This window comes from Buceros rhinoceros, unplaced genomic scaffold (genome assembly GCF_000710305.1).
Source record: "Buceros rhinoceros silvestris isolate BGI_N320 unplaced genomic scaffold, ASM71030v1 scaffold1112, whole genome shotgun sequence".
Lineage (NCBI taxonomy): Eukaryota > Metazoa > Chordata > Aves > Bucerotiformes > Bucerotidae > Buceros > Buceros rhinoceros.
In genome coordinates, this window is record NW_010399327.1 from 130,449 (window position 1) to 143,536 (window position 13,088).

The 13,088-nt window shown below is 40.1% G+C and overlaps 1 protein-coding gene across 1 annotated transcript in view; it reads left to right on the forward strand.

The window, feature by feature from the left end:
- The window catches only part of ARHGAP10 (Rho GTPase activating protein 10), a 146,561-nt gene that overhangs the window by 130,446 nt on the left and 3,027 nt on the right, over nt 1-13,088 (forward strand). The window contains exons 21-22 of the mRNA XM_010131407.1: nt 5,756-5,887; nt 7,262-7,353. Coding sequence (XP_010129709.1) covers nt 5,756-5,887; nt 7,262-7,353 — 224 coding nt within the window. The remainder of the gene's footprint in view (nt 1-5,755; nt 5,888-7,261; nt 7,354-13,088) is intronic.

The window sequence follows — 13,088 nt, forward strand, 5'->3', positions numbered from 1 at the left end:
GAAAGATTTGTTACTGTAACTGGCCCGTTGTTGTCATGAGTCTGTGCTTACAGTACAGTGCTCTGTGCCAGGGCATACCTACAGAGCTTACATACCTACTTGCCCATTGCAGTGCTGGGTTTTCAGAATTGGTTCAGAGTCTTCCTCTTTGGTTGGAAGTCCCCTACCTTACCTGCATGATCTCTTCTTCATCCAGATAAGGAAAAATAATGTCCTGTTCCTCAGCTGGAGAGTTCATTTTTGGGATCTGAGACTGCAGAGTCTCTGGGCTTCCTAGGGAGCTTGGAACGTGGTGACTGCTGATGTTTGTTCTGGATGCATTCACGGTGCAGGATGTGGGGTAGTCTTCCTCAAGATGATGATACTGTCTGAACATCTGTTTACCTTGCCTTCTCACTTTCCCCCTCTCTCAGCTTTTGGCAGTTGGCTGCTGGAGAGGATGGAAAGCATCCTGTCTGTCAGATCCCTTCATTGAGTGTGTATATGAGTGGGGGTGCATGGCTTGTTAAAGCAGTTGCATTTCTGGGCTCAGAATAGTAAGATTTATAGTTTTCAAACTCAATCCCACCTTGGAGGCTGCTGTAGGATCATGTAAAATACAGTCCTGACTGTCCAAATACCGAAGGTACTCAAAACCCAGAGGAGAAATAGAAGCACCAAATGGCTTTTCAGGAATATACGAGGGAACAATGGCAGAGGATATAATCTAGTCTTTCTTTCACTTCTCTTGCAGTTCTTCTTTATTGGTTCTCCTTACACTAAAGTATTCCTTTACCAGCTCAATGGTGTATACGTACTACACTATGGGCATCGTTTTGGGGGTTTTAGTAGTCACAGAGGCTTTCAAAATGGTGATGAAAGCTGTACTACCCCGGATCCTGAGTGCTTTCAGGGTCCTCGTGACCAGTTTGGGAAGCAGCTACTCATTCTTCGTGAAATCTGAGTGTTCAAATTCCCAGTGATGAAACTGGTGTTGAAAGAGCCATCAGTTGGCAAGGGAGAGCAAAAATAGTGGTGTTCTGGAGATAACAGAAGCCGTAGAGATAGTTATTAATTTTGTTTGACTGCTGAATGAATTGTTTTATCTACATCAGAAGAGTTGCACGTACAGGCTCCGTAACACTGGAATGGTTTCTTTTTGTACTTTCTGGCAGTGCTGTGAATTTGCAATTTTACATAAATGATGAATGACTTCTGTTTCAGTGTCCTGAAAACTTTTTATAATATCTAATGTCATCATCTTATTAACAGAAGATGCTTTAACAGCTGCGGAAGGCACAGTCCAGGTATATAGCAGCGCTCTTTGCCACTGTGCTTATTTTGCAGTTTGTTTTTTTGTTTCAGATGCCACCTCTTCAGTGACTCAGCAGTTTGAGAGCGGGTTTAGCAGAGCAGGCACTTCTTTTTGTACCCTTTTGTCATGCAAGCAGAGCAATAGCCCTCGTTTTGCAGCTCCTTTGAAAGAGGCATAATATAACTTAGTCATGCGGTTCATACAAAATAGACATTGGCACCTCCTTGTCTTCCAGCAGGCTAGGCAGTGGGGCTTGACAGGGTGAGCAGCGGGATGTGTGCTCAGAGCAGGGAGAGATGTGGAGGCAACCGCTGCGATGAGCTGAAGTTTCTACTTTTTTTTTCTTTTTTTGTCCCCTCTTCTTTTTCTTTTCTTTTTTCTTTTCTTTGCATGATTCCAGGGAACGCAGCCCCCTCACTTTTTCTAAAAGAAACAGCAATATGCTATAAGCCTCTAGATGTACGTACTTCATTTTTGCTTTGTCTGAATTATCACTTAAAAACGCTTTAACTTGGGACAGCTGCTGCAGGCATTAACTTCAGATTTACCAGACTGGCGTGAAAGATCATTTCACTAATGTGTTAGCTGCTTCACTGAGACTTCACAATCCAAGTTGAACAAAACCTCTATTTCAGCGCTGGCTGATGTGTTCTGTATGAACGAGGGTTCAGTAATGTTGTGTGCATGTTACACACTGTAAATTTTGGGTGTGGAATTTCTTTTCAGAGAGAACAGAGATGAGGAAATTCTGTCCTGTTTTGTCTCCAGCTTCGCTACACTTACGACAATTTCTAGAATTTTGATTTTGCCCATGTATTTTTTTTTTGTTTTGCTCTCCATCCTCACCAATGTGCACAAAGATCATTGTCTGGTGGTGGAGGGTATTGGATTGCATATCAAATCAGAAATAGCCGACACTGTTTGATATACTGTGTTGGCTTCTAATGAAACCTGTTAAGAACACTTTCATTGAGTTTGTCAGCCAGACACTGTGATACGACAGCCATGGGGCACCAAACTCGTCTATGAAACAGCCCTTTTTTTCTCAAGAGTTGCAGTGTAGATTCTTTTTGCAGAGTCCCTTCCTCACTCTCAAGATAAGAGGCTGCTCTTTAGCTGTGTTACCTTAGGAACCAGCCAGATAAACATCCAATAAAATCTTGTTTTCAGGAGTTTGTTTCTGAATATCAGCACAAAATCTCTAGCTTATTTTCAGTGAGGCTACTTTCCTCTCCTCCATTCTCCCAGCGTTCACCATGCCAGACAGTAGCATTTTTTCTCAGAGAGATGATCATGCCAGACTTTTTTTTGGTCTCTTCACAGGAGATACATTGACTTTGTTTTAGCCCTTAGGGGAAAGGATTTGTTCAACATACCTCAAAGCTGAGAAGCTATATGATAAGATATGCAATACTTTCTAATATCTTATCATCTTGATAAATAAGGTGTGCAAAGCTTTATAGCAAGGTAAATGCTATCACAGGAAAAAGAAAAGCAGTTTGTTGCTTTCACAGCACAACATTGGGACTGATTTTTCCTATTGAGAAAAAACTTCTGTTTTAATAAAATTAAATGGTTCCTGAGATAGCCAAGTACGGTAGATAAAAAACCCCCCAGAAATTCTAGAATTTACTTAAATTTTTAAAGCTTTTTTTTTTCCTCTTTCCATGGTGAAACTATTGCTATTGAAAAATGTTGTGTGTGTGTTCCCCCCCACCTCTGGCTGGCTCCTAGACCATGATCTTTTGCTTGGTAACCAGGAGCTGAAAGGGACAGGAGAATTCAGGAGCCATGCTGCAGTGCTTTCACTGAAATGTTTTAAGGGAATTCATCAAGAAGTGGGGGAGGGAACAGCCCAGTGCTCCACGTGCCTGCACTTCTGGAGCATTTTTCCACTAGAACTGTTGGATTGGCTCGGGATTCGTAGAAAGCCTGCCAGTTTTTCTGATTTTTTTTTTTTTTTAAATGCTGCCTGATAAAGGACACTGTGATTTTACTAGTCGATAGATTACCCTTCTTGTTAAGTCTCTGTAACTTGAGAAATAAACATGCCACGACATGGATCGGAACATTTTATTTCATCTTTTGTTCCTTCATTTGCACACTTTTCTTTATTCTTTTTCTTTCCCCTCACCAGGCCTCAGTAAGAAAACATCAGGTATTTATTTCAAGTATTCTTATGAATGACCATTGCTTTCCTGGGTCAGAGGGTAGCTTTTGTGTCTTCTCTGTTCTGAGTGTCATTTTGAAATCATTAATCCTGTGTCTTACACACAGGTGGTGTGTGGTGTTCTAGAGCTGTTCGACTAAGTTGTGTGGAGTGATAGGATGAGTGTTTCAATGACATACTTAATAAATGAAGGATTTTATTATTCACTTGTTGAAAACCAAACAGCACACATCTCTTCTAGAGAAGACCACTTGGTAAAACATTCTTGAAAGGTGATTAGTTTGCATTAATACTCTTCTGGCAATGTACTTGGAATATTATTTTTCTATTTTCTGTAGTTTTACAGGTTTCAAAAATGAGCACACACCAATCTTAATGATAAAATTGATTAGAACTGAATATGTAAGAGCACAAGGAAAAGGTTTTTTCTTTAAATATCAGGATTGTTTTAACTATAGGAGTTGAGTCCATGCAACTACAGTACCATTGAGAATTTTTTTTTATCCTCAGTATTTAATAAAGAAAATACAAATGCTGGTGTTCACTTTTTGTTTTTCTTCTCTGAATGAAGTAACTTTTTGCTGACAGCTTTTGTTTTACCCGAAGAAAATTTTTCAATGATTAGATAAAACTGGGACAAGTTCAAGTGAAAGTAAACCCCAAAATTATGTAGGTGTTGGTCTTCAAAGGTATGTGATTATTGGAAAAGGTAAATAATTGTGTGGTGGAAGATTCAAAAGTGGGGAAGCAGAATAGATATCTTCTTCCCAAAGTTAAACATGAAACATATTTCTAGTCAGCACAATCCAGCTTTTCATTCAGTTTACCCCATATGATTCCTTCCTTTATTTGGTAAATTTCAGCATTTTGAAAGCAGAGCATGTTTTGATAAACCCTTCTAGTTATGAGTCCAGCACATTTAAGTTTATTTTTTGGTAGTGGAATTAATTATAGAGTGCTGTTTTCACACACTGCAATTTCCAGCTTTCATCCGAGTGCTACCACACAAATCCAAAGGAAAAGCTATTGTCTTGTTGAATAAGGAAAGTGCCATTCACCATTTTATAAAGTACTAAATTTAAAAATTGATAATAAATGAGATACATTGGCTAGGAAAATCAGTTCGTAAAAGTTGAGTTTGGCTGTAAATTGTTATGCAAACCAAAAATAGTGATAATTTCTTCTAGAAATTAAATATCCCAGTGCACAAGAAGATTAAAATCAGCTATGTAAGTTACATTTCCTGCTTTCTTGTATTCATTTACAGTTATAACTGGGGTGACTGTTGATCCCTTCTTTCTTTTGGTCACTCCACCTTGATTAGGTGTGCATTTATACCCCCTCAAAAACTTTCTTGACTGGACTCCTAGATTTTGGTGGTACTTTGCAGATTTATGCTATCTAGGAGGTTAATCTTGGAATAAGACGGATTTATAAATGCTCTATTGTGAAGTCTGTACCGCTGAGTGATGACTCCTGTGTGAAAGCTGTGTGAGAATGATTTTAATTCTGTTTCTGATTAGAAGCTGCTTGAAGTCCAGCTCTTGTTCCAAAGATAAGCTGACATTAAATGTTTGGACTATGGTTCTTTTGTCCATGCAGTGAATAAAGCCGTCCAGTGCTGGAATGCTTTAGTTCTTTAAAGTATAAAATTAAGAATGTCCTTTGTGTTTGGGAGGACTTTTATTGGTCATTGAAAAACATGCAAAGTTTTGACTTTGGCTGCTATTTCTTCCCCTCTTCTGACAGCTCAGTGTTCAGCCATTAATTTAACGCATATTTGAACGAGGGCAGCCACTGAGGCAGTATCTACGCAGCTATGAGAATGAGATCTCAATCCAGAGCCAGCATCGTGATCCCAATGTTGTAATAGCTGCAGCCTCTTTTGAAATCTTCCCAGTCATACATGCCTTAGTACAGCACTGAGAAGATTTTTAAATAGATTCATCAAAACTTGTAAAGGGAAAGTGGCAGCTCAAATAATAGCCTGCTATATGCGGTTTCATTGTGTCTGTCTTTATTAAATAAGGAATGTGGAATTTTGTCTTTTTATTGGTTATGTCATACATCTCTGGTAATTCGTCTTAGCTTAGGATGTCGGCTATGTAGGAGAAATACTTACAAGGAGGAAATGCAGAATCATACGATCGCCATGTCTGCAAAGTGAGCTCGACATTGGTTTTGAATTTGACAATCTAACTAGTTACCTGGCTATAAAGGTTCAAACATTTTGGTATGAAAATAAATTTGATTCACCTTGTTAATTCTGCCTCAAATATATTTCCTCTTAGTCCTGGTCAAAGCCGCCCATCAATGGTCTCATGGATGAATACTCCACCTGCTAACCCAGCTGCCACGAATACTGCAGCATCCACTTTCTTCTTCCCTAACCCTGCCGCTGGGAGTGACAGAGCAGGGGAAAGGTATGATGTACGCTTCAACTTTTGCTGGTTATTTATTTGCCTCTTTTTTCCTGTATCGTTTTTAAAATAGCTAATTCATGTCTTCTCCAGTACGATTCTGAATGACTATCTCAATTCAAGAAATGCAACCTTAGCGGTTTTGATAGAATGAAATACCTGAGTACTTCGTCTTATTTTTCCTTTGAACATCTTCCTTGTAGAAGGCACGCGGATCGTGCCAGTAGCTTATTGGTTAATACCAGTGGACTTGGATTTGGGTGGTCAATTCTTAGTGTCTCTCTACTGCAGTGATTCTCTTACAGCGTCCTTTAAAATACAGATTCTTTCTTTTCTGTAGCCACCCATGTAAAATTGACATGCACTCTTGCCTTTCAAAGACTTGTCCATATCTTTATCTGTCTCTGTGATTTCAGTCTTTTCTTTCACTCTTGGCTTGCTTTCCTTCCGCGCTGTTTCTGCTTTCTTCCACGTTGTCCATCTTTTGAAGTATTTTCACTCTTTACCTTGAAAGTTTTCACCATCTAAGCTTTTTCCTTCAAGTTCCATAGTATTTGCTTTTCTAATTGAAGTAGTTGGGTATATTCATAAATTCTTTCCAACACTTGGTAACAATTTCATTTCTCATTACTGGTCGCACTTTGCACCAGAACTGCATTGACTATTTGACTGCAGGTTCCTTAGGGCAGGGAGAATCTTTCCCAGTGTTTTACGTGTAGTTGTTGTTTCATGGGGTCAACAAAAGATGATTTAATGGTGTGGGTGCTGCGTCTAAACAAAGCATCACTGGGCAGCAGCAAACCCTCAGTTTGCAAAGGCTTGATTAAAAAAAGATGTGCCAAAAATGCTTATATATTCCAAGATACCTGCTTATGGTAAAATGAGTACTTTGGACAAATTCATTTTGATGCCTTATTACTGAGCATCCCGAGAACACCTCTAAAAGAAATGCTATGTTTAGGATAGTCTAGTAATGCTGTATTGTAAACAAATATAAAAAGCGACTTCTGGGCATTGATAGTGAAAAGCTGAATTACAAGAAGATATAATGACGATTAGCCTATGATTTAAGTACAGTATGCTTTGCCTACTATTGATTTCATTGCCGATTAGCACTTGGCAAAATTTTAGCTGTAGCTGGGAGTCAAGTTTATCATAAAAGTAAGCGTGCATAAAGTTGGGAGTATGATGTTCATAAATGCCAACAGTAAGCTGTGAAGCTTCAGCTTTGGCATTTGTGTGTATGATTTATAAATCTGTAATGATGCATGTGAGATTGCATTTAAAGTTTTCTCTCCATTCTCATTCGGAGGTGACTAAAGGAGAGTGTCTTCATAATAGTAAAAAATGACGATGATTTATAATTTCATTTTTCAGCATTGCCCACCGAAAAGCAAGAGCAGTTTATCCATGTGAAGCTGAACATAGCTCTGAATTATCATTTCAGATAGGAGCAATTTTTGAAGATGGTAAGTACTGCTTGAGTAAATATAAAGCAATGAAAAACAAATTGACAAAACTGCTAAAATGGCTTTGGATAAAAATATAAGCCTAACTGCTCTTCTGCCAAAGTTGCCTATGGCACACGGTGACGTAGATTACTGGTATGCAGAAGCTACTTAGCATATACTTAGCACTGTGAGGCAATGCCTTCAGTTTCTGTTGAGGAGAGACTTTTGATTTTTCAGCAGCATTTAAATGTGTTGCAGTACTCTCAGGGTTAGGGCTGGGCTAGCCACTAGTCCAATGACAGATGCTCTGTAACCCAAAGGGGAAGAGAGAGGGAATAAGGGAGAGAGACTTATGGATTGGAAAAGAAAACTAAAAGTGCTTTAATGAGAATGATAACAATAAAATAAAAACTATACAAAATGAATACTGAACCCAACTCCCCAATGCCAATCAAGTCACCGTCACCACTGATGCTGTGGAACAGGTGCTGCGTAAGTCCCAGACTGGACTCAGCAGCAGATGGGAATCAGATTCTGGAACTAGATTCAGCAATGCATAGACTGGGGTTGAAGGCAGAATGGACAGAGTCCTCTTCAGACATCACCTGTTGAAGAATAGAGCTTGACCCTTGTGATCCCTCAGCTTTATACCGAATATGTCGTATATGGGATGGACCACCTTGTTGGTCAGTGTAGGGTCACCTGTCCTGTCCTGTCTGCTCCTCCCCACAGGTGCAGCCGCTAACTTACTGCACCCCACCGTGGTACACAGGGTTTAGCAGTGACCTTGGTCTGCACAGCAGAAAGTACGAGCAAGAGCCTTTCTGCAGACCAGTCCCTGCTAGTAACTGTGGACATGAAGTGTTACCACTTCTAGAAGCAGACGCTGTGCACAAATAGGCCGTTAACTTCAGAAAGTGCAGTTGCCTAGAAGAGACTGAGCTGGAAAGTAAAATCACTGGTCAGAATTAGTTCTGTTCTAACTCAGCCAGGACAAATACCAAAAAAGGTTATTCAGCAACAGAGAAAAACATCTTGGCCTATGAAACTATTTTATTTTTTTTTTAATGTTAACTATTGTAAAATAATACTTGGCCTTTCATTTGAAGAGAAAAAAAAAAATCTATTAAGGATTTTCAAGCAAGCAGAGCTCCAGGTAAATCAGAGGATCACTGGAGAGAAAAGGAAGTGATTTCTTTTTGGATCAAGAAGTGTGTATGTACTTGCAGAAAAAAGCAATATTCACTGAGGTGCCAAAAGAATGCCTGTGTTTGAAGACCCAAATATAGTATAGATATGAACATCCAGAAGGGAATTCCTCTGCTCAAGACTGTGTTGTTCCTCAGTGAGCTTCCTACTCTTCAGCAACTGCACAGGGACTTCAAACTGATAGGAACTGGTTTGAGTTTTAAACCTTCTGCCAATGACTGCTGTAATATAAACTCTGAAGATGCAGATGACATTAGAGCATAGTTTCTTCCTATCACAAGGGAATTCCTATTTTAAGGAAGAGGTAGTATGGAACAGCTCAACAGGGCCTGGACAAATTCAGCAATTCTTGTTACTTGAATACAGTTTAATAATTCTAAGCAGAAAGTAATTTGTGGCAGCAGCAGCAGCACAGTGAAACCATTGTTTATTACAAGACCTTGGAAAAACATTACCTTCGTACTAAAAACCAGAAGACTCTTTAAGTTTGGCCAAATCTTCATCCAAGTTTTGTGCAGGCGGAGGGATTCTTTTCTTGTGCAAAGATATTGCTAGAAGTTCCAGCAAAGCTACCGTGGTTTTGGTGCATCACAGCCTTAGTTGAGCTTTTCATTCAGGGAGCTGGATTGTCCGAGGACAAGTACAGAATTTGACTCTGGCAGCTGTGGAGAAATGTTTCAACTGCAAATTCTTTTTCCGTACAATCATGCAAATAAGTTTGGAAGCTTGGGAAAAGGTTACACGGTTTGCATTTTGAGAACCTAACTGTAGATTTCCAAAGGGAAAGATCACATTTCCTTAAATTACTTTTTAAAAATTTATTCCACTGTGTCCTGGTTATTTTATAGGCATTGTCCTTGCCCTGCAGGGCTTTCGGCATTAAGGTAGGCTGTGGATCGGCAGAAAAAAGGAGGAGAGCATGCAGGCAGTAACTGGACGTATGTAATAACTTAGTGGTCATTCCATAATGGTTCCTGATAGATTATGTCATGCATGGCTCTGTTGATACAGAAAGGTATTCTCGTTAGAAAAGCAAACCAGTCTCCATATTTGAAACCTCTGAAATGCCTTCACATAGGCACCCTTGTCTCTACGCTGGGATCCGATTCCAGTGAATCAGTTCAGGTTCTTTAGTTACTCAATTTAAATTCCCATATGCCCTAATAAAGCCTCCAAATGAAGAATTAAAGTAATAATACATCAATTCTGCAGCTCTACCAATAACCTTAACTATCAAAGTGACAACGCATCAATCAAGTTGACATACAGCTAGTATCAACCATTAAAGTAACTGTTAAATTAATGTCTGCTAAAGAGTGCTGCTTCCATTAGTGAAGGTTTTATCTGTCTCTCCTTTCTCCACCCTGCCTGTGTCACTTCTAATCCTGGCTCTTTCACCTCTCACTGTTGATTTTTTTTTTTCCTTCTTTTTTTTGTTTCCTTTCCCTGATCATCTCCTGCTTCATCTCTCTTGGTCCACAGATGTTGATTGCGGCAGTTCTCTCTTACCTTATTATCCTGGATGAATCTTTCTAGCTGCTTTAGGCTGAGACAGGATAATGGCATTTAGTGAAGCACAGTCTTGCACCTGTCATAGCTGCTAAATGTACTATTGGTGCAAGAAGGTAAGAGTTTAACCTATACTCCTGTCTTCATTTCCCACTTTTAATCCGGGGAAAAAAATACCTGTTTGTGTCTCAGGCTGACAAGGTTACATTTACGAATATTTTAAATTAAGCTTTACATCACGCGACAGGAATCCATATAGAATCTGTGTTTCAGTATTCAAGTGTTTTCAATATTGCATGTACTTTGTGCTACCCCAAATTCTACAGTCTTTCCATTAAAGGGTCATAGAATATAAACACTAAAGTGCTATCTGGTAAGTTGAAAAGGCAAAGTTTTCTATTTAATTGAAATGTGTAAGAAAATAACGCAGTCTCAACAATATCCACTGGATTTTTTTTTTTAAATCTTAATTCAATTTACCTTAGGCTGTGCCAGTATTTTTATTTCCCAGTTGCTATGACCTACATTATTGACAGCACGTAACAATACAATTCAAGGTTAGAGGCAAAGCTTGAAGAGTTTGCAGCTGGATAAGGATACATACGGGAAGGAGCAGAGTGTGATCCGAGATGGTGAAAGGCGTATGACGGCTGTACGTTTTTGTTGTTGTTACTGAAGCAGATATTCCCAACAATCATGGAAAGAATAACCTGACTGCCTAGCACTGAAACCATGCCAGCCCTGGAGCCAAGCATTATTAATTTCCTTGTTTTTGAAAGAGTCTGCTTAGAAGTCAGTAAATGGGAATTTCACTAGGGAGAAGTGTTTTAGATAGGGTAAATGGTATTTACACAACAAAAGTCCTTGGCAGTATTGCTAGCAGGAGGGCTTCCTGAAAACTTGTCAAGATAGCTCTCATCAAAACTCTTTACAATTTTTAAAATCAGGTTTTACGGGAGAAAAAAATATTGGGGAAACTGAGAATGTGTTTTGTTACAGTAATTTTCCTCAGGAAAATGCCAACTGGTTCCTACCAAGCACAGTAGGGACATAAAAAGCCGTATTCACACAGCCGTTGTCATCCCTCTCTCTTTCCTAGTTTAACAAAGTGCCAGCCTTAGTTAACACCCCTAGTTGTGTCTCCAAGACTCTCTCTGCCCTCTTTTTCATGCTGTGTCTGTCTTTATGGCACTGACAAATGAAGCATTTACATCAAAGAGATGTATACTCCCAAAATACTGTATTGCACTGTATGTGCAAATAATCTGTTTGTGGAGGATAAAGCTACTTCTTTGTTCACCTTTTGTCTGGGGGTTTCAAAGCACTTGGAAATGTTCATGTGCATTAATTATCTCCGTTTTCCACCTGGAGAAACCGAGTGGACAGGCTGTGGACAGGTGTTCTCCTTTTCAGGACCCTCCGTGCCATTTGGAGGTAGTTATCCTCACATTACTGCTGGAAGTTACAATCACTTCACCAGTAAAAAGTACCAGATGAGCACTGCTCACTTTGCTACAGGTTTTAAGAAGTCACTGAAGGTGGTTTGATCTTAACCAGTCTGACTTTGCTCCTGCCAGCAGTGTCACGGAAGCAGTGGTTGTGGAAGAGAAATGTTAAAATGGAAGATGTTTAAACTGATGCTTTTTACCTTGTAGTTGGTGTGTGTTGGGGAGGGCAGGACACTGTCAGAGATATGCTGCTGTCAGGTGGGATGGGAATCGACTGAGGAGAAAGACCCCAAGCCTCAGTGTCTACACACAGGTCACCGGGTTACAGTGCAGGGAACTCAGCAGCAACTCAGCTGACCAATGACTTGCCTCTATTTTTAGCGAGCCAAATTATTCTTTGGGCACTCTCTCTATTCATTGTACTGACTAGGTCTCCACCAGCTGTAACAGGATCTCAGACCTCCTAGATAGGAAAGTCTTAGTCTGCGAGCCGAGTTCCACCTTCGCTAATTTGTCATGGCGTGTCAGTGTGTTGGCTTTTGGCAAGCCTGAGCCTTTATAGACAGGCTGTTTTATTTGTGGTCACACTGGAAAACTTCAGCAGAGTCAGGAAGAAGACCCCTTGACTCTGAGCCCTGGGTCCTGTCCACAAGATAATTCTGCTTCTCACAGCATGCTTAAGGGAAACAGCAAGTTTTAAAACGTCAAATTCCATGCTAACCTTAAGCGTGCTAAATGTTTGTGTATTCCTGCGGTCGACTTTACCCACAGGAATTGTTTCAAAAGCCCATAGGGATTTCTGAACAACGAGGGGGCTTGCAAGCCTATTTTGTTGCTTTAGATTAATTTCTTGGCGAGAAACTGGCCAGTGTGATTGAGTTCTATGGAAATGTATTGTGGTGCTGTGGTTTTACCAGTGAGATTTCTGTTGCCCGCAAAACGCAGTCCATTCATGTAGCTAGGCGGGGTCATTACTTTGGTAAAGTAGTCCGTGAGAAAGACTGGCCCTCTTGTGCCAGGCACTGTGCATGTTAGATTGCCTCCCTGGTTTCTGTTCCTCCTGAAGCTCGTTTCTACAAAGGTGTGGAAATCAAGTGGCACCTAGATAATGAACTAATAGCACTGTGGAAATGAGTCTTGGTCTCATTTGTAGTTGAGACCCCTGAAACTTTGAAGTGTCAAAGCAGAACAAGGGCTGCTTGTATCATGGGGTCTCTGGAAAGAGCTGCTTGCAAATTCTACATGTCTGCAGTTAGGTAATCGTGATGTTGGCGATGTTGGAGCTATTTCCTATGGAGAATACAAGAAAGTAAGAAGAAATGCTGCAGATGCCAAGCCGACCTTACTGCGTTTCCTGATCAGATGAAATCAGAAAAGCTTTTACTTAGAGATCTCACTGCAAGTTGGAAGTCTGTTGATTTTGGTTGTCCATTTGTGTTAGCGTGATTGTTGCATGGCGTTTGCCGCCATTACTGAGGGTCAGACGTTCTCCTTTCTACAGTTTGTCCCCACTAGAGTGAAACTGCTGAAATGGCCTTGCAGCAGGTGCTGAGGAAGCTGCTGTTCCACTCTGCCCTCTCGACTTTG